The sequence below is a fragment of the Meles meles genome, chromosome X (assembly GCF_922984935.1).
Source record: "Meles meles chromosome X, mMelMel3.1 paternal haplotype, whole genome shotgun sequence".
NCBI classification, from domain to species: domain Eukaryota; kingdom Metazoa; phylum Chordata; class Mammalia; order Carnivora; family Mustelidae; genus Meles; species Meles meles.
Genome location: NC_060087.1, coordinates 132,536,320 through 132,559,357, shown reverse-complemented (window position 1 = coordinate 132,559,357; position 23,038 = coordinate 132,536,320). Strand labels below are relative to the sequence as shown.

General features: G+C 37.7%; 1 protein-coding gene across 4 annotated transcripts in view; it reads left to right on the top strand.

The window, feature by feature from the left end:
* TMLHE (trimethyllysine hydroxylase, epsilon) overlaps positions 1 to 23,038 on the top strand; it is a 90,033-nt gene that overhangs the window by 18,450 nt on the left and 48,545 nt on the right. For all 4 annotated transcript variants that reach the window (XM_045995189.1, XM_045995191.1, XM_045995188.1 and 1 more), the window contains 2 exons: positions 10,963 to 11,139; positions 17,314 to 17,593. In XM_045995189.1, coding sequence (XP_045851145.1) covers positions 10,963 to 11,139; positions 17,314 to 17,593 — 457 coding nt within the window. The remainder of the gene's footprint in view (positions 1 to 10,962; positions 11,140 to 17,313; positions 17,594 to 23,038) is intronic.

Here is a 23,038-nt window from a genome sequence, read left to right as displayed (position 1 = left end):
TCTCTCTATCTCATATAAAGGGAAAAAAAGAAATAAAAGAAAGCATCAGTATATAGGGAGGTGGGTTTCAAAGGCATAGACTGTGAATGATACAGCCAGGTAAAGTATTAAAAAGTTTTTTAATTATGCCTGTGTATAAGTTTCCTAAAACTGCTATAACCAATTACCATAAACTAGTTGGCTTAAAACAACAGAAATTTATTTTTTCACAGTTCTGGAAACTAGAAGTCTGAAATAAAGGCATTGCCAGGGATGTACTCCCTCCAAAGGCTCTTTTTGTCCCCTTCTAGATTCTGACAGTTGCTAACAATCCTTGACTTGTGGCAACATCATCCACTCTCTGCTCATTGTCACATGGCTTCTTCCCTCTGTCTTCTCACATATCTTTCTTTGTAAGGACACCAGTTGTCAGGTTTAGGGCCCACTCTAGGCCAGTAGGACTTCATCTGATCTTGATTATCTTCCAAGACCCTCTTTCCAAATAGAATCTCATTCACAGATACTAGAGATCAGGACTTCAACATCTTTTGGGGGAATACAGTTCAACCCATAACCCTCGAAAGGGACAAAAACAATTGTGAAGGTTACAATCCAAAGACAGACATAGTCCCACTGTTCACGCCAAAGACTGAGATTTGATCCAAATATTAGATAATGCCCTAACCATCTAATATGTCTCCAGTTAAAGTAACAGCACATTGCAGCTGGGAGAGCTGCAAGAGACAGACTGTTTCTAAGGTGCAGCACAAAGAGAAGGGCCAAGGCCAAGAGGGGAGACAAAAACAAGATCACTAGAGGAATTGATGCCTTTGGTATCCATAGAGACAACAAACGTTAGACGTAATCCATCTCTTGGCCAGACTGGTATAAATACTCACCCTAAAGTCCTGTTTACCTCAGTGTCTACTGCTTTATACAACATGGGTGCATGTTACAAATTACAAATTACAAATTACAAAGCATGCTAAAAAGCAACAAATAACAATTTGAAGAGAACAAGCACCATCAGAACTAGACTCACATGTGACACAATTGTGGAAAATAGTGGTCAGAAAATTAAAATTGCTGTGATTAATATGTTAAGGACTCTAATGGAGAAGGTAGACAAAATGAAAGACCAGATGGATAATGTCAGCAGAGTGATGAAACACTAAGAATTTTTTAAAATCAAAATCACAGTAACAGATTTAAAGAATGACTTTGATGAGTTTATCAGTAGACTTGTCATATTCAAGGATAGACTAAGTAAATGTAAAGGATAGGTCAGTAGGAATTACTCAAACTGAAATGCAGGAGAGAGAGAGAGAAACAGAAAACAAAAATATATACAGTATTTAGAAACTGTGGGACAATACCAAGGGATAGAGAAAGAAACACCATGCAAATAATCAAATTAGTCATAGATATATTTCAGACAAAGCAGTCTTCAGAACAAGGAAGATTATTAGGAATAAAGAGGCATATGAACAGAGTGATAAAGGGGTCAGTTATTTAATGGAACATGTAACAATCCTAAAAATGTAGCACCTAAGAACAGACCATCAAATTACATAAAGCACAAACTGATAGAGATAAAAGTGGAAATAAAAAATCCACAATTGTCCTTGGAGACTTTAAAGCCTCTCTCTCAGTTATTGATAAATTAAGAAGGCAGAAAATCAGTAAGGACATAAATAACCTGAACAGCACTATCAACCAACTTGACCTAATTGACATTTATAGAACAACCCATCCAGCAGAAGTAAAGTACACATTGTTCTGAAATATAAATGAAACATCCACCAAGGTAGACTGCATTTGGGGCCATTAAAAAAGGCTCAACAAACTTAAAAGAATCTAAAACATAGAATATGTACTCTGACCACAAGGGAATCAACTAGAAATCAATAATAGAAAAATAGTTACAAAAGTCTCCAATATTTGGAGATTAAACTATACACTTCCAAAAAATGGATAGGTATAAAGTCTCAAGGTTAAAAATATTTTGAACTAAATGAAAATGAATATATGGCTTATCAAAATTTATGGTAAGCAGCTAAAGCAGCAGTTGGAGGGAAATATGTAGCAATAAATGTATTTATTAGAAAAGAATAAAGGTCTAAAGTCAATAACCTATACTTCTCCATTAGGAAATTAGATAAAGAAGAGCAAGCGTAAAGAAGGAAATAGTAAATATTAGAGCAGAAATCCATGATATTAAAAATGGGGAAGAAAAAAACAAGAATATCAATAAACTCAAAGCTGTTTATTTAAAAATATCAATAAAATTGATAAGCCTCCAACCAGACTAACCAAGGAAAGAAGGGAAAAGAGACAAATTACCAGTGTCAAGAATTTTTACCACTGATTCTACAGATACTAAAAGGACAATAAGAGGAATACCAGAAACAACTTTATGCCCATAAATTTGATAATTTAGATGAAATGGACTAATTCCTACAAATATGCTACTGTAGACTGAATTGTTCCCCCCAAATTCATACTGAAGCCCTAACCCCCCCCCCTCATATTACTGTAATGCAGATAGGGTCTGTAAGGAGGTGATTAAATGAGGTCATAGGGATAGAGCCCTGGCCCAAATGAACTGGTGTCCTTATAAAAGAGGAAGAGTAGTGATAATTTCCAGTGATAGCTCCCAACCCCAACCCTTTTTCTCTCATGAGGACCTGGTAAGAAAGTGGCCATCTACAAATGAAGAAAAAAACTCTCAGCAGGAACTGAATTGGTTGCTGCCGTGCTCTTGGACTTCTAGCCCCCAGAACTGTGAGAAAATAGATTTCCATTGTTTAAGCCACCCTGTCTATGGCGTTTTGTAATGGCGGGCTGAGCAGAATAAGACAGACACAAACTACCAAGACTTACTCAAGAAAAAGTAAATAATGTGAATAGTCCCAAATCTATTCAAGAAATAGTAGTAAAAAAATTAAAAAAAAAAAAAAGAAAACACCTGGCCAAGATGGTTTCGCTCATGAATTCTACCAAACATTTAAGAAAGAAATATCATCAATTCTATACATTCTGTTCCATAAAATCAAATAATGAGGGACACTTCCGAACTTAATTTTTGATATCATCATTACCTAATGCCAAATTTAGACAAAAACAATAAAAGAAAGGAAAACTATAGAGCAGTATTTCGTGAACATAAACACAAAAATCCCTGCCAGAGTATTAAGAAATGGAATCCAACAATATTTAAAAAGGATAATACATCCAGACCCAATAGGGTTAATCCCAAGAATACAAGGCTTTTTCAACATCAAAAAAAAAAATCAGTGTGGTCCACCATATGAATAGACTAAGAAATGCCATATGATCATCTCATTAGGTTCAGAAAAACAATTTAGCAAAATTCAGTACCCATTTATTACAAAAGTTAAAAAAAATGGGAATAGAAGGGGACTTTCTTAACCTAATAAAGGACATATATGAAAATTTTACAATAAGCATCATACTTAATGTCAGGAGACCAGATGCTTTCTCCCTAAGATCAGGAATAAAACAAGGATCTCCCTTTCTCACCACTTGTGTTCAACATTGTTTTGGAAATCCTAACTAGGGAAGTAAAGCAAGAAAAATAAAGACATGCAGATTAGAAAGAAAGAAATATAACTTTTTCATAAATGGTAAGATTATCTATATAGATCTCCCCAAAGATCTACAAAAACTCATGAAAGTTGCATTTTACAAGGTTAACAAACAAAAGTCATTTGCTTTCCTATATAGTAACAACAAACAATGGGAATTTGAAATTAAGAAAGCAGTAACACCAGGGGCGCCTGGGTGGCTCAGTGGATTAAGCCGCTGCCTTCGGCTCAGGTCATGATCTCAGGGTCCTGGGATCGAGCCCCGCATCGGGCTCTCTGCTCCGCAGGGAGCCTGCTTCCCTTCCTCTCTCTCTGCCTGCCTCTCTGCCTACTTGTGATCTCTCTCTCTATCAAATGAGTGAATAGAATCTTTAAAAAAAAAAAAAAGAAAGCAGTAACACCAAAAAATAAGTACTTAGCTTAAGTAGTTAAATATTTTAGAATCTGTATATAGAAAACTGTAAAACACTGATGGAAGAAATGAAAGAACTAAATAATTGGAAAGACATTTCATGATTATGGATTAGAAGACTCAGTATTGTTAAAATGTGAATTCTCAATATGATCTGTAGATTCAGTGCAATCCCACTCAAAATCCCAGGAAGCTTTTTTGTAGGTATCAACAAACTGATTCTAAAGTGTAAGTTGTTGGCATTGGTTGAGTGTCTGCCTTTGGCTCAGGTCACGGTCTCCATCCTAGAATTGAGCCCCACATTGAGATCCCCGCTCAGCGGGGAGCTTGCTTCTCCCTCTCCCTCCGCACCACCCCCAGTCATGCATGCTCTCACTCTCTCTCTCTCCTAAATAAATAAAATCTTCTAAAAAAGTAAAAATAAAATAAAGTTTATATGAAAAAGGAGAGGTTCTTGACTAGCCAATACAATTCTGAAAAAAGTCAGAGGTCTCAAACTACCTGATTTTAGGACTTACTGTAAAGTTACAGTAATCAAAACAGTGTGCTGCTGGCAAACGGATAGACACATAGAGCAGTGGAACAAAATTGAGAGGCCAAAAATAGACTTTTACAAATACAGTCAACTGATTTTTGGCAAAAATGCCAAGTCAAGGGGCTCCTGGGTGGCTGTTGTTAAACGCATCTGCCTTTGGCTCAGGTCATGATCCCAGGAACCCGGGATCAACCCTGCTCAGCGGGAAGCCTGCTTCTCCCTCTCCCACTCCCCCTACTTGTGTTCCCTCTCTCACAGTCTCTCTTTCTGTGTCAAATAAATCAATCTTCAAAAAAATTCAAAGTAAATTCTTCTGAAGATTTTGTTTTCAAAAAGTGATACGGAACAATTGGCTATCTATATGCAAAAAAAATAGAAAGAAAACATTGACACCTCGTACTCTGTGTAATTATTAACTCAGAGTTGATTATATTCCTATGAAAATGCAAAACTCGATAAGTTGTGTAAGAAAACAGGACAAAGTGCTTGTTACCTTTGATTAAGCAAAAAATTATTAGCTACAACTTTAAAAGCATAATCCATAAAGGAAAAAAGGATAAATTGAACTATCAAAATTCAAAACATTTTCTTTGTGACAGGTGCTGTTAAGAGAATGAAAAGAAAAGCCACAGACTTGGAGAAAATGTTTGCAAAACTACATATCTGAGTAAAGACTTGTATGCAGAATATATAAAGAATATTAAAGTTTCTTAAAATTTAAGAAAACAAGGGGCTCCTGGGTGGCTTAGTGGATTGAAAGTCTGGCTCTTGATTTCGGCTTTGGTTGTGATCTCAGGGTCATGAGATTGAGCCCCATGTTGGGCTCCATGCTCAGCATGAAACCTGTTTGGGGTTCTTTCCCTCTCTCTCTGTCCCTCCCCCCATCCTTTCTCTTTCTCTCCCTCTATTTTTCTCTTTCTCCTTCCTCCCTCCCTCTCTCTAAAAATAAGAAAACTACACAGTTTTTAAGAGTGGAGAGATCCGAACAGACACTTCATTAAAAATGATAGAAGTATGGCAAATAAGCATATGAAAAGATGCTCAACATCATTTTCCTTAGGGAAATGCAAAATTAAAGCCAAAATGAGATATCATACACACCTATTGGAATTACTAAAATCCTCCCCAGAACTGACAATACTGAATTCCTGCAAGGATGCAGAACATCAGAAATTCCTTTGTGTTGCTGGTGATAATGCAAAAATAGTACAACTGTGCTAAGTATTTACCTAACTGATTTATAAACTTATGTCCATAGCAAAAACCCACACATGAATAACAGCTTTTTTTATACTTGTCAAAAATGGGAAACTGCCAAGGTATCCTTCAAAAGGTTAATTAATAAACTAGTATAACTATACAATGGAACACTCTTCATCGATAAAAAGGAATGAACTATTAACTCACACAATGGAAACGAATCTTTTTTTTTATTTTATTTATTTGACAGAGAGAAATCACAACTAGGCAGAGAGGCAGGCAGAGAGAGAGGAGGAAGCAGGCTCCCCACAGAGCAGAGAGCCCGATGTGGGGCAATGTAGTGACTAATAACTGCATTTGGGGGGAAAACTATAGAACTTTATATAGATTTAAATATATACAGATTTTTAAAAATCAACCGGGAGGTCAGATCTGAGGATGGACTGCAGCCTGTGATACATGAGTCCAGCTGAAGGGAATGGAGGGGAAAGTGCTGGAAACCATAAGACTGAAGACAAAAGGAACCTACATAAATACTATACTCTAGTTTTTAAAGTTGTTTCTTACACGAACACAGATTTAGAATTCTAAAACTGCTGTGTACAGCAGGTAGTGGGAGCCAGGTTTCTTTACCGTCAGAGATTGTGGTTACAGATAAGCATGGAGGAAGGCTAGAATGCATCACGTTCTTCTGGAATAGAGTTGGAGACGTCAATATGAACTCATGTTTAGCTTAATATAGATACAGATGGATACATACAGAAATAATTGTAGATCCGTTTTTTCACATGGATTAGTATATTTCCTAGCTCTGTCCACTTCAAAAGCCTAGAAGCAGTAACACCTGGAAAACTCTACCTTGGCTAGAAAGGTTAATATCATCAGTAATAAGCCTTATTAATAGCATGTGCCATTGATATGATGTGCTAAGAAGGGCACTTTACTTCTGTAGCCATTCTCCCAAAAATCTACCCAATAGGTTATACTATAATCCCACTTTAACCCTGAGAAAATCAACATGCAAACCCAAATTGAGTAACACTCCTACAAAATGCCTGACCAGTACCTCTTAAAACTATCAAGGTCATCAAAAACAAGGAAAGTGACAGCTCAGAGAAGCCTAAGGAGACATGAAGACTAAATGTAATGTGAGTCCTAGATGGGATTCTGGAATAGAAAAAGGACATTAGGGAAAAACTAATAAAATTCAAATAAAGCATGAAATTTTGTTAATAAAGTATGTGTTGATATTTATTCATTAGTTGGGACAACTTTCCCATACTAATATAAAATAATAATAGGGGAAACTGATTGAGGGTCATGTGGGAACTCTTTGTATTTGCGACTTTTCGATAAATCTAAAACCATTCTGAAACTTATAACAAGTTTATTAAGAGGAAATTGGAGAAGGTAGTGGAAACAAAGCCATAAGTTTCACTGTGAAAGGGAATATAAATGAAGTTGGGTGGTAATGGAAGAGATACAGTGAAGGAGAATATTGTTTTAAGATGGGGGTAAATTACATGTTTGCTGATGCAGATGATCCAGCGGGGAGGGAAATTTTGATAAGCCAAAAGAAGATGGAGCAATTTCAGAAGTATAGTACCTGTGTGGGAGAGGAGAGATAGGATCTAGCTCATAAATGGAAGTGTTGGCGTTGGTTAAGTGCACCGCTATTTCAACCATAGTAACAGGAAGGAAGGTAGAATATCTGGACACCGATGCAAGTAAGTGGGTGGATGTGGAGATTCTTTTTTTTTTTTTTTTTTTGAGATTTTATTTATTTATCTGAGAGAGAAAAGGAGAGCATGAGCAGGGGGAGGGACAGAGGGAGAAGCAGACTCCCTGCTGAGCAGAAAGCCCAACACTGGGCTCAATCCCAGGATCCTGAGATCGTGACCTGAGCTGAAGACAGATGCTTCACCGACCGAGCCCCCCAGGAGCCCCTGGAGATTCTCCTCTAATTGCTTCCATATTCTCTTTGAAGGAGCAAGAAAGGTCACCAGTTGAAAATGGGAAGGGAGAAGCTGTGCTAGCAGTTTGAGGAGATAGGAGACAGTGTGAAATAGTCTTCTTGGAAAGTGAGTGAGTGATTTTACCAGGCAATTATGCAGAATGTTTGGCAGTGGTGAGTACTCATTTGAGACTTTGGTGATGATTTTAAAATGAGAATGGCCATTGCAGTTTAAAAGATTTTCTCTAGCAATATTCAGCTGCTTAGCTGCTTGCTGCAGGCACAGATGAAGTGGGGACTAGGGTTTATTAGGGTTAGGGTTACGGGCTTTTTCAGGGAAGTATGGCGGGGGGGCGAGAGGGTGTTTTCAAGGAATGGATTAAAATGATGGGCCATACAAGCTGGGCCCCATAAGGAGGAAAATGAAGACATTAAAGAAGACAAGATGATGGGATTAGAGCTCTTTGTGGGGGTGAAGGATTATTGGAGTGAGGAGTGCACAAATAATTGAACTGAAAAGGTAACAAGGAGTAGTATAGGATGTTTGAAATGAAAATTATAAAGGTATTGTGATTAATGTTGCTGACATTGCTAAGTATGCTGACAGGTAGGGATGACAGTAAATTGATCTTTATTTATTTATTTAAAAATAGAGTGGCACACCAGATATTTGTTTAGAGAAATGAAGAAGGGTAGAGTTATAGGACAGCATGAGCTTTAGAGGAGCAAGGAGACAACTATCCTACCAGTATACTGTAGCGTTGTCTTGCCCTGCTGGTGGTCCAAAATCTAGAACACTCTTTCCAAAATACAATCTGAATCATGGTTCTGATTTTAAAAATCTCTTTATAGATTTTGGTTAGTATCCAAAATCTATAAAGAACTAATACAGCTCAACACTCAAAAACCAATTGATCCAGTTAAGAAAGGGGCAGAATAGACATTTCTGCAAAGAAGACATCCAGATACACAAAAAAGTGCTCCACATCATTCGGCATCAGGAATATACAGATCAAAACCACAATGAGCTACCACTTTACCCCAGTGAGAATGGCTAAAATTAACAAGTCAGGAAATGACAGATGTTGGTGCGGTTGCAGAGAAAGGGGCACCCTCCTGCACTGTTGGTGGGGATGCAAGCTGGTGAAGACATTCTGGAAAACAGCATGGAGGTTCCTCAGAAAGTTGAAAATAGAGCTACCCTATGACCCAGCAATCGCACTACTGGGTATTTACCCTAAAGATACAAATGTCGTGATGCGAAGGGGCATGTGCACCCCAGTCTTGATAGCAGTGATGTCCACAATAGCCAAACTATGGAAAGAGCCCAGATGCCCTTCAGCAGATGAGTGGATAAAGATGTGGTACACACACACACACACACACACACACACACTGGAATAGTACTCAGCCATTGAAAAGAATGAAATCTTGCCATTTGCAACCATGTGGATGGAGCTAGATTGGATTATGCTAAGTGAAGGAAGTCTGTCAGAGAAGGACAAACAAATACCATATGATTTCACGCATCTGTTGAGTTTAAGAAACAAAACAGATGAGCATAGGGGAAAGGGAAAAAAAAGAGAGGAGCACAATGCCTAAGAGACTCAACTATAGAGAACAAACAGGGTTGACAGAGGGACGTGGGTGGGGGGCTAAATGGGCAATGGGTACTAGGGAGGGCACTTGTGATGAGCACTGGGTGTTTTATGCAGGTGATGAAGCACTAAATTCTACTCCTGAAACCAATGTTAGATTATATGTTAACTGACTAGAATTTTTTTTAAAGATTATTTATTTATTTATTTATCAGAGAGAGAGAGAGAGCAAGCAAAAGAGGGAGCACAGCAGAGGGAGTGGCAGGCAGAGGGAGAAGCAGGCTTCCCGCTGAGCAAGGAGGATCATGACCTGAGCCACCCAGATACCCCAATGTGTAATCGTTTTATTTTTTATATTTTATTTATTTTAATATTTCAAGTTTTTATTTAAATTTTCGTTAACATACAGTCTAATGTTAGTTTCAAGAGTAGAATTTAATGATTCATCACTTACATAGAACACCCAGTGCTCATCACAAGATCCCTCCTTAATATCCATCACCCATCTATCCCATCCCCAACCACCTCCCTCCATCAACCCTCAGTTTGTTCTCTAGCATTAAGAGTCTTTTATGTGTTGCCCCCTCTCTTTTCTCCCTTTCCCTATGTTCATCTGTTTTGTTTCATAAAGTCTACATATGAGTGAAATCACATGGTATTTGTCTTTCTCTGACTGACTTATTTCACTTAGCTTAGCACCCTCTACCTCCAGCCATGTGGTTGAATTGTTGAACACAGCATCAAAAACTAATGATGTACAAAAGTTGGGGAGGAGATTGTGCTGACTGAAATAAGTCAAGCAGAGAAAGTCAATTATATGGTTTCACTTACTTGTGGAGCATAAGGAATAGCATGGAGGAGATGGGGAGAATGAGAGGAGAGGGGTGTTGGGGGAAATCGGAGGGGGAGACGAAGCATGAGAGACTGTGGACTCTGAGACACAAACTGAGGGCTTTGGAGGGCGTTGGTGCAGGGGTGGGTGAGCCTGGTAGTGGGTATTTAGGAGGGCACGGATTGCATGAAGCATGGGGTGTGGTGCATAAACAATGAATCTTGGAACACTGAAAAAATAAAATTAAGATGTTAAAAAAAACAAATGATGTGCTATTACAGTAGCTAACTGAACATAGTAAAAAAATTTTTTAAAAAAATTTTTAAAATAGAATTGTCAATGTATTTTAAAAAATAAAATACTTCAAAAAAATAAAATAAAATACTTCAGTGGTTTCATTTTCCAAATTTAGAACTCTGTTCTGTTTTGAGTTTGTCTTGGATACCTGGTGACAATATGAGGTATGAACCCAATTTTATCTTTTTTTCAAATGGTTGTCTAGTTGTCCCAATACCATTTATTTTAGAATTCATATTTTCTCTAGTGATTATAGCTGTCAGTTTATTAGAAACCAAATTTCTATACACGTTTAGGTGTATTTTTGGACGTTTTATATTCTTTTGTGGTTTTATCTGCTATTCCTATCCCAGCATCATAGAAATTCTACAGTATGTTTTGTATTTGGTGAGGTTAGTGCTCTTCTTCCTTGGTAGAAGAGTTTTTGAAGGAAATTTTCTGATTAATGATTGTCTTTAAGTTTTCCTAAATAAATATTTATTTACTTCTATAAAATTAATCATGTAAAATAATTTCATAAATAATATGAAAGAATGCTTTTCCCTAGAACTGCAATATGCTAACACCGTGATGCGCTTTGATTATGTCTGGCTTCGAGACCACTGCCGCTCAGCATCTTGCTACAACTCTAAGACTCACCAGCGCAGCCTGGATACTGCCAGTGTGGATTTATGCATCAAGCCAAAGACCATTCGTCTGGATGAGACCACACTCTTTTTCACTTGTGAGTAGACAAGGGACTTGGTCTTGGTTGGATTACTCTTCTAAAGAACAGTCATTTTGCAAAAACTGGTTTGCCCCGTTCCAGAATAGGGGATTCTGGTTTCTTTATTGAGGTATAATTAACGTACAATATTTATTAGTTTTAGGTGTATAACATTGATTTGGCAATTCTATACATTACTCAGTGCTCACAATGGTAAGTGTAGTCACCATCTATGACCATACAGTGTTATTACAATATTAATAACTATGTATTCCCTATTCGACACCTTTTATCTCTGTGACTTAATTTTATAACTGGAAACTTGTACCTCTTATCCCCTTCACCTGTTATGTCCCTCCTCCCCCACCACAGAAGCCACCAGTTTGCTTTCTTATTTTAGATTCTGGGTTTTTTGTTTGTTCATTTGTGGGTTTTTTGGTTTTTTGGTTTTTGGTTTTGGATTCCACATATAAGTGAAATCACATGGTATTTGTTTTTCTGTCTGACTCATTTCACTTAACAGTTACCTTCTAGGCCTATCCATATTGTAGCACATGGCAATATCTCATTCTTTTTTTAATGGATGCATAATATTCCATTGTGTATACATACCGTATCTTCTTTATCTATCTCTGGGTCACTTGGGTTGCTTCCATATCTTGGCTGTTGCAAAGCTGCAGTAAACATAGGGGTGCATGTATCTTTTCAAATGAGTATTTCCTTTAGGTAAATACCCAATAGTGGAATTTTGGGATCTTATATTATTTCTATTTTTGTTTTTTTAGGAACCTTCATACTGTTTTGGCTGCACAAATTAATATTCCCACCCACAGTACATAAGTGATCCCTTTTCTCCACACCCTCAGCAACTTGTTATTTCTTGTCTTTCTGATACTAGCCATTCTCACATGGAAGGTGATCTCTCATTGTGGTTTTGATATGCATTTCCCTAATAATGACGGATGATGAGCATCTTTTCATGTGTCTGTTGGCCATCTCAATGTCTTCTTTGGAAAAACGTTTATTTGGGTTCTCTGCCTGTTTTTAATCAGCTTATTTGGTTTTTTCCATGTTGAGTTGTGCAAGTTGTTAATATATTTTTAATATTAGCCCTTTACTGGATATATCATTTGCAAATATCTTCTCCTATTTACTGGATTGCCTTTTTGCTTTATTGATGTTTTCCTTTGCTGTGCAGAAGTGTTTTATTTTGATGTACTTCTAATAGTTTATGTTTGTTTTTGTTTCCCTCACCTCAGGAGACATATCTAGAAAGAACTTGCTAGGATTTTTATGTTTCTCTTCTAGGATTTTTATGATTGAAGGTCTCACATTTAGGCCTTTAATCCATTGTGAGTTTATTTGTGTAGCATGTAAGAAAATGGTCCAGTTTCATTCTTTTGCATGTGTCCAGTTTTCCCAACAGCATTTGTTGAAGAGACTCTTTCCCACTGGACAGTCCTTCCTGATTTGTCAAAGATTAGTTGACTGTAGAGTTGAGGATCCACATCTGGGTTCTCTATTCTCTTCCATTGATCTGTGTATCTGTTTTTTACCAATAACACATCATTTTCATTATTACAACACTGTAGTATATCTTGAAATCTGGAATGATGATGCCTCCAGGTTTCCTCTTCTTTCTCTGGATTGCTATGGCTATTCAGAGTCTTTGGAGGTTTCGTATAGATTTTAGGATTATTTGTTCTAGTTCTGTGAAAAATGCTGTTGGTATTTTGGTAGAGTTTGCATTGAATTTATAGATTGGTTTGGATAGTATGAACATTTTAACAATATTAATTCTTCTAATCCATGAGTATTAGATTTCTTTCCATTTTTTTTGTGTTGTCTTCAATTTCTTTCATGAATGTCTTATAATTTTCAGGGTATAGGTATTTAATCTTCTTGGTTAAATTTATTCCTAGGTATTTCATTCTTTTTGGTTCAGTTATAAATTGGGTTGATTTCTTCATTTCTCTTTCCACTACTTCATTATTAGTGTATAGATACACAATAGATTTCTGTATATTGATTTTGTATCCTGCAACTTCTGGCTTTATTTATTGAATAAATCCATTTCTTTGCAACTTCCTGTGTATGTACAATTATTTCAAAATAAAAGTTTAAAGAAAAATCATTGGAGGGAAAAATATTTACAATTGAAACATTTGACTACTGATTTCTCTACAGTAAAAAAACATACGCCATAGAACGGTTTATTTAAAAAATAACCGATTTGGCAAAATATTTGAAAAATGTATGACAAAGACTAAAAACCATTAATATATAAGGTATTATTGCCAGTTTATTTTTTTAAAAAGCACTAGTTTGGGTTTTTTTTTTAATTTTATTTATTTTTTTAAATTTCTTTTCAGTGTTCCAGAATTCATTGTTTATGCACCACACCCAGTGCTCCATGCAATACACGCCCTCCATAATACCCACCACCAGACTCACCCAACCTCCCACCCCTCCAAAACCCTCAGTTTGTTTCTCAGAGTCCACAGTCTCGCATGGTTCATCTCCCCCTCCAAAAACCACTAGTTTTTCAGTAGAAAAATGTGAAAAAGTAGTGAACAAGCCGATCATTAAAGCATGAGTTAGCAAATATTCTGTAGAGAGCCAGATAGTAAAGATTTTCAGGTTTTGCTGACTGTACAGCCCCTGTCACAACTGTTCAACTATTCAGTTCTTCAGTGGTAGGGTGAAAGCAGACATAGACAATAAGTAACCAAGGGGGTATCATGTGTTCCAAAACAGGTGTCACAAAGACACCAGGCAGATTTGGCACATGGGCCATAGTTTGGTAATCCGTAAGTTTAAAAAAACGTATGTCTGTACAGTGGCTAAGAGACACATGAAAAATGCTCCACATCACTGATCATCAGGGAAATACAAATCAAAACCACAAAGAGATACCACCTCACACCAGTCAGAATAGCTAAAATCAACAACACAGGAAACAACATGTGTTGGTGAGGATGTGGAGAAAAGGGAACCCTCTTGCACTGTTAGGAATGCAAGCTGGTGCAGTTACTCTGGAAAACAGTATGGAGGTTCCTCAACATGTTAAAAATAGAAGTACCCTATGACCCAGCAATCACACTACTAGGTATTTACCCCAAAGGATACAAACATAGTCATCCAAAGGGACATGTGCACCCCAAACTATGGAAAGAACCAGATGTCCATGGATAGATGAATGAAAAGATGTATATATATGATGGAATACTATGCAGCCATCAAAAATGAAATCTTGCCATTTGCAACGATGTGGATGGCACTAGAGGGTATTGTGCTAAGTGAAATAAGTCTGTCAGAAAAAGACAAATACAATATGATTTCACTGATATGTGGAATTTAAGAAATAAAACAAATGAACATAGGGGAAGGGAAAAACAGAGAGATAAACCATAAAACAGACTCTTAACTATAGAGTACAAACAGGATTGCTGGAGTAGAAGTGATAGGGAGGTGGGTTAAATGGGTGATGGGTATTAAGGAGGACACTTGTGATGCGCACTGGGTGTCATATATGAGTGATGAATCACTAAATCCTCCAGCTGAACCTACTATTACACTATATGTTAACTAACTGGAATATAAATAAAAACTTAAAAAAATAGTAAAAATAAAAAACATGTCTAACAAATATATCTAACAAATGCTATTAGCTTATTACTAAGTGACTAAATTAAAATTATTACAATAAGAGAAGTTTTACTTACCAAATTGGAAAACACATATTTAAAAAATAAGAATACTCAGTTTTGATCAGCACACATACATTGTTGGAGAGAATGAAAATTGATAGACTTTCTAAAAAAATAATTTAGCTAAATGCATCAAGACTCTTAAAATTTTATAGCTCTGACATGGGAGGGTTGCGGGTAGGAAAAGAATAAATGAAACAAGATGGGATCAGGAGGGAGACAAACCATAAGAGACTCTTAATCTCACAAAACAAACTGAGGGTTGCCAAGGGGAGAGGGGAAGGGAGAGGGTGGTTGGGTTATGGACACTGGGGAGGGTATGTGCTATGGTGAGTACTTTGAAGTGTGTAAACCTGGCGATTCACAAACGTGTGCCCCTGGGACTGATAATACATTATATGTTAATAAATTAAAAAAATTTTTTTAAGTTAAAAAAAAGTTTATGTCTCTGGGTTTAACAATCCCACCTTCTATGTTTCTATTCTAAGAAAATTATCAAAATATAGAAAAGTGGAGTACTTGGGTGACTCAGTCAGTTGAGTGTCTGGCTTTTGGTTTGGGCTCAGGTCATGATCTCAGGGTCATGAGATTGAGCCCCGTATCTGGCTCTATGCTAAATACAGAGTCTACTTTGGACTCTCTTTCCCTCTCCCTCTGCCCCCTCCCTGCTGGGGTCTACCTCTCTTAAAAAAAAAACCTTAAAGGGGCACCTGAGTGGCTCAGTGGGTTAAAGCCTCTGCCTTTGGCTCAGGTCATGATCCCAGGGTCCTGGGATTGAGCCCCACATGGGGCTCCCTGCTCAGCAGGGAGCCTGCTTCCCCCCCCCCTTTCTCTCTGCCTGCCTCTCTGCCTACTTGTGATCTCTGTCTATCAAATAAACAAATAATCTAAAAAAAATCTTAAAGAAAAAGAAAAGAGGGGCACCTGGGTAGCTCAGTCCATTAAGCATCCAACTCTTGATTTCAGCTCAGGTTGTGATCTCAGGGTTGTGAGATCTAGCCCCACATGGGGCTCTGTGCTTACTACAGAATCTGCTTGAGATTCTTTCCCTTTGTCCCTCTCCCCACTTGCATGTTCTCTCCCTCTCTTAAATAAATAAATAATTCTTTTTTAAAAAGAAAAGAAATATAGACAAGTATGATCATTATTAAACAATAAGGAAATTTTAAAAAATAACGCTACTTGCCCCAGAACAGACTGGTTAGTTAAATCTTGGTAGTCCATATTTTGTAAATTATAAGAGTTGATGTTTATGAAGATTTAATTTTTTTAAGCTTTAAATTCCAGTTGGTTAATATATAGTGTAACTTTAGATGCTGGTGTAGAATTTAGTGATTTAAAGTTGCATACAACACCTGGTACTCATCACAAGTGCCCTCCTTAATACCCATCCCCTATTTCACCCACCCACCACTCACCTCCATACTGGTAACCATCAGTGTGTTCTCTATAGTTAAAAGTCTGTGAATTTAGGAAACAAAACAAGTGATCTTAGATGAAGATTTAATTTTTTAATGATATAATGAATCTTAAAATATTAAGTGACAAAGGCAGGATACAAACTTCTACAGTAAAAGAATGCATGGAAACAAGTGGAAGGAATGATGCCAAGCTATTATTAAGGGTTTCATCAGTGTGATAGAATGGTAAATATAAGTGATTTTTAAAAATTTCCTCATACTAGGGTGCCTGGGTGGCTCATTCGGTTAAGCATCTGATTCTTGATTTTGACTCAGGTCATGATCTCATGGCGGTGAGTTCAAGCCCCACATCAGGCTCCATGCTTGGCCCCTCCCCCCACTTGTGTACTCACTCTCTCTTTCTCTAAAATGAATCTTACTAAGGAGGGCACGTGTTATGATGAGCACTGGGTGATATACTTAATTAATGAATCATTGAAAAGTACATCAAAAATTAATGATGTACTGTACAGTGGCTAACTGAACATAATAAAAAATAATTTTAAAAATTTCCTCATACTTTTTTATGCTTTACAAATTACTTATGATACTTTCATTGTCAAGGAGTAGGAAGCCAAAACAGAGACAGAAAAGTAAAAAGTGAAAGAAGAGATAAGATGCCAGCAAAGCTTTTCACTCCCCTTGCTGTATCCTTTGCTTATCCTGAAGATTTTCTAATGTTATTTTAGAGGGGGGATTTTTTTTTTACTTTTTTTTGGCATTTCACTTATGAAATCACTTTTTCATGTTTATTGATGTCATTTCATTAGGTCAAACTTCCCCAGTTCATTTAGTCCCTTCTAGTTGGTGAGATTTATTTGTTCATTGATTCACTTATTAGTCCATACTACTCAACTTACAAATATTTCTGTTTCAGGAATATTATAGGCACTCATTTTAATTTCATTTCATAAACAATATAGCACTGAATAATTGGTTGCTAAAAATGACTTCCTTAACTGTAAAATTATTGGCAGTAACTATATCTATTATTTTAATGCCTTTTATTTTTCCCTGTAAAGGGCCAGATGGTCATGTGACTAAATATGATTTGGATTGGCTGGTGAGAAACAGCTACGAAGGGCAGAAACAAAAGGTCGTCCAACCTAGAATCTTATGGAATGCTGAAATCTATCAGCGAGCCCAAGTTCCATCTGTAGATTTCCAAAGCTTCTTAGAAACCAATGAGGGATTGAAGAACTTTCTGCAAAACTTTCTGCTGTTTGGAATTGGATTCGTAGAAAATGTCCCTCCCACTCAAGAAGACACAGAGAAGTTGGCAGAAAGGATCAGCTTGATCAGGTAATTTATCAGTTTCTGATATCTATGGTAATTGATTTGTAGAGCATCAACACCAGTAAAATAAGTTAACAGGGTATGGTCACCCTGTTTTTAATCCAGAATATTTTGTGTCCTGAATAAGGGGATTCCCACTTATAGTGCTTTATTTGAGGCCCAGATTTCTAATCTCTAAAGACACTTACATGTTAAATATGATGACTTCAAAGTCATTGGTATATTTTTTGTGCCTAGTGGTCCTCAAAGTACCAGGTACCATTGTACACTCATGACTAGCACTGACTTTGAGTAAACAGAACCAGGTAGTAGTCTAAGTTCTACCCTCAAGCAATTATGTGAACATAGACAACTCCATTACATACAAACCTGGACCTTCCACCTGCAGCCCTGGCCTCAATTTTCCCATCTGATCAGTAAGAGGGTCGAATAAGATGCTGTCTAAAGATCATCCAGTTTTGACCTATTATGATTCCCAAGGCTTGATTCAGACACTAGTTATTAATAATGTTGCCTTATACTATATAGCATTTAACCAACATATTCACACCCGTATTTTATTCCCTGTTCTGCTGATGAGCCACTTGAGACACATATAATAAGTAAGTGGCTTGCCCAGGATTGCTCTGCTAGTAAGAAGTAGAACTGGGATTCACCGGGGACCTAAGCTAGTGGTATAGAAGGAGGATCCTCATCCCTCAAACACAGCTAATTAACTATCAATTCATTCTGAATACCCAAGAAATTGACCTGAGGACTGATAGAACAAACTGCACAAGTAGAGGGAGAGAAGAGGCCACATCGAGGAAGATAGGAAGTAAAGAGACATGATTTGGGGAGAAAAGAATAGTGAGTGCTATGGAGGGGCAGGAGCCCTGGTTGTGGAGAAAAGCAAGGGAAGTGGAGTGCACACAAGGATAAGCACAAGGAGAATAGTTCCCCAAAGCCATTGGCTGGGAAAACAAGAGGGGCCAATTTTCATGAGTTTCTGCAACCAGAGGTCTCAAAGACTTGTTTTAGAGGTCTACAGGCTTGACTGGGCTACCGACCCAACGGCACTGCTCCTGGAGAGAAGGCAGGCAAACACTAGAGCAGACAGTGCAATCTAATGATTGCCTAAGGCACACAGGGAGAGACTGTTTGCTCTTCTTGGAGCATATCTGGGAGAGGTGGCTTTGCTACTCTGGGGACAAAAGAGCCACAGGCATCATTTCTCTCCCCCACACCTCAGCATAGGTCCAGAGACACCTGCTGAAGGCAGCTAATCCAAACACTGGCTGTTTAATCTGCTTTACTCCAAATTCCATGCCCCTGTGCTCTGGCATGACTGCCCTTCTGGGTCAAACCTGCATCAGTCCCAGTATGGCGAGACCATCCCCCAAAAGACCAGCTCAGATCCCCACCACACCTGGTCCCTAAAGATTGGAGTTTTAACAAGTCAGTAGGCTTGGCTGGTATAGAGCCCAAAGTGCACTATGCTGCTCCAGGCAGGCAAGGAACCCAGGGACAGTGTAGAAATACCGATCTGAAAAATACCTAGAACACATGAGGGTAAACTGTTCACTCTTCTAGTAGTGCTTCGCTGAGAGCACGGATTCCTCTCTCCGAGGACAAAGGAGCTGGCTGGCACCATTTCCCTCTCCCACCCCTCCATGTAGACCAACTTCAGTAAATACCCCAGTGCCTACACACTGGCTACCTGACCTGCTTACTGTACATCCCACACTCCCACCCCTGCACTCTGCTGGTATTGCTTTTCTCCTGCAAGCATGCCTAAAGACCAGTACAGCAGGTCCCTTCCCCAGAAGACCAGCAGAAACCCTTGCATGTACCACGTCTACCAACCAGAGAGTTCTGCAGGGCTTCAGTTTTAGTGGAAGTGGTATCAGGTCTCATTTAACAAGCAGACCAGAACACACCTAGTTAAAACTCACACATTCTGGTCAAGGTCCAAACACTGCCAACTACAGACAAGGAGAAACTCTGCAGAAGACTGACCTGAGGGATAGAGCAGCCAAAACACAGTAGTAGAGTACATACAGCACAAACCAGAGACATTCCCTAAAACACCCAGCCCTGGACAATATATGACCTCTTCTTCATAAAGCCATTACTCTCAAGAGCAGGAAACATAACAGGCCTTCCTAGCAGAGAAGAAGACAAAGACCTAGACAAAATGCCAAGACAGAGGAATTCATCCCAAAAAAGAACAAGAAAATGTCACAGCCAGACATCCAAGTGAGATACATATCAATAACATGCCTGATGGAGAGTTTAAAACAAAAATCATAAGGATATTCGCTGGGCTTGAGAAAAGAATGGAAGACTTCAGGGAGGCCCTTACCACAGAGATAAAAGAGTTAAAAAACAACCAGTGAGGAATGAAAAATGCAATAACTGAGATTCAAAACTGGATGTAATGACCACAAGGATGGAAGAAGCAGAGGAATGAATAATGATATAGAAGACAAAACAATGGGGCACCTGGATGGCTCCAGTGGTTAAACATTCAACTCTTGTTTTCAGCTCAGGTCATGATCTCAGGATCATGAGATTGAGCCCTGCATAGGGCTCCTTGCTGGGAGTAGAGCATGCTTAAGATTCTCTCTCTCCCTCTACCTCTGCCTCTCCCCATATCTATGTATCTATATGTCTCTCTCTCTCTCTGTCTCTTTCTCTCCCCTCTAGAAATGATTTTAAAGAACACAAAATAATGAAAAATAATGGAGCTGAACAAAAGAGAGAAAGAAGAATTATGGAATAGGAGAATAGATTTAGGGAACTCGGTGATTCCATCACGTAATAATATTTGTATCATAGGAGGCCCAGAGAAGAAGAGAGAAAAAAGGGGGCAGAAGAGGAAATAATAGCTGAAAATTTCCCCAATCTGGGGAAGGAAACAGACATTCAGATCCAGGAGGCACAGAGAATTCCAATCAAAAGCACCCAATACCAAGCACTACCCAATACTGTAGTTACATTTGGAAAATGTAGTGATAAAGAAAAAAATCCTAAAAGCAGCAAAACAAAAGAAGTCCTTAACTTACAAAGGAAGACCCCTAAGGTTAGCTGGCGATCTCTCCACAAAAGTTTAGCAAGCCAGAAGAGAGTGGTGTGATGTATTCAGTGTGTTGAATGGGAAAAATCAGCAACCAAGAATACTCTATCCAGCAAGGCTATGATTCAGAATAGGAGAGATGGTTTCCCAAACAAATGAAAACCGAAAGAGTTAGTGGCCACTAAACCAACCCTGCAAGAAATATCAGAGGAGACTCCAAAAGTGACAAAAACAGGAAAGGATCAGAGAAAATCTCCAGAAAAAAAGATAAAACAAGTAATAAAATGGCAATAAATACATATCTGTTGATAATTACCTTGGATATAAGTGAACTAAATAAATGCTCCAGTCAAAAGACATAGAGTGTCAGAATGGATTTTTAAAAAAAAGCAAAACCCATATATATGCTGCCAACAAGACTCATTTTAGACTTAAAGACACCTGAAGATTGAAAGTGGGGGGATGGAGAACCATTTTTCATGCTAACAGACATGAAAAGAAAGGTAGACTAGCAGTACTTATATCACAAAAACAACACTTTAAACCAGACTATAACAAGAGATGAAGAAGGACACTCTATCATAATAAAGGGGACTACCCAACAAGAAGATCTAACAATTGTAAATATTTATTTGCCTAACTTGAGAGCATCCAAATATAGAAAACAATTAATAACAAACATGAAGGAACTTATTGATAATAATGCAGTAATAGTAGGGGACTTGAACACCCACTTACAGTAATGACCAAATCATCTAAACAGAAAATCAACAAGGAAACCAGGGCTTTGAATGACACGCTGGACCAGATGGACTTAACAGATGTATTAGAAAGATTCTATCCTAAAGCAGCAGAATACATATTCTTTTCACATGCACATGGGACCGTCTCCAGAATAGATCACATACTAGGTCAGAAATCAGGCCTCAACAAATACAAAAAGATTGAGATCATACCATCCATGTTTTCTGACCACAACACTATGAAACTTTAAGTCAACCACAAGAAAAAATTTGGAAAGACCACAAATACATGCAGGTTAAACAACATGCTACTAAATAATGAGTCAACCAGGACATCAAAGGAGAAATTTAAAAAAATAACTGGACAAATGAAAATGAAAACATGATAGTCCAAAACCATTCAGATACAGCAAAAGTGGTCATAAGGGGGAAATATATAGCAATATAGGCCTACCTTAACAAGCAAGAAAAATATCAAATAAACAACCTTATACCTAAAGGAGTTAGAAAAAGAGAAACAAATGAAGCCTAACACCAGCAGAATGAGGGAAATAAGAACAGAAATAAATGATATAGAAACTAAAACAATAGATGAGATCAATGATAATGGATCTGGTTCTTTGAAAAATTAATACATGAAAATAAGGGCCATATGTTCATAGCAGCAATGTCCACAATAGCCAAACTGGAAGGAGCTGAGATGTCCTTCAACAGATAAATGGATAAAGAAGATGTGGTTCATATATACAATGGACTATTACTCAGCCATCAGAAAGGATGAATACCCAACATTTGCACTGACATGGGACAGGAGGAGATTATGCTGAGTGAAATAAGCAGAGAAAGTCAATCATCATATGGTTTAACTTACTTGTGGAACATAAGGAATAGCATGGAGGACATTAGAAGGAAGGGGGAAATGAAGGGTGGTAATCAGAAGGGGAGAAAAACCATGAGAGACTGTGGACGCTGGGAATCAAACTGAGGGTTTTAGAGGAGAGGGGGTGGGGGGATGGGTGAGCCCGGTGATGGGTATTAAGGAGGGCACAGATTGCATGGAGTTATCCACAAACTATCATAGAACACTACACTACATCAAAAACTAATGATGTACTGTATGGTGACTAAAATAACATAATAAAAAAATTCCAAAAAGAAAAAGAAAAATTAATACAATTGATAAATCCCTAACCAAACTTAAAAAAAGAAAAGAGAAATGACCCAAATAAATAAATAAAATCACAAATGAGAGAGGAGAAATCACAACCAACACCACAGATAAACAAACAGTTACAAGAGAATATTATGAAAAATTATATGCCAACAAATTGGACAACCTCAAGGAAATGGATAAATTCCTAGAAATGTATAAACTACCAAAACTGAAATGGGAAGAAATAGAAATTTTTAAACAGACTGATAATGAGCAAAGAAACTGAAACTGAATCAGTAATCAAAATCTCCAAACAAAAGTCCAGGGCCAGATGGCTTCCCAGGGAAATTCTACCAAACATTTAAAGAAGAGTTAATACCTATTCTTCTCAAACTATTCCAAAAAATAGAAATGGAAGGGAAACTTCCAGACTCATTCTATGAGACCACCATTACCCTGAATTCAAAACCAGACAAACTCCACTAAAAACAGAATTA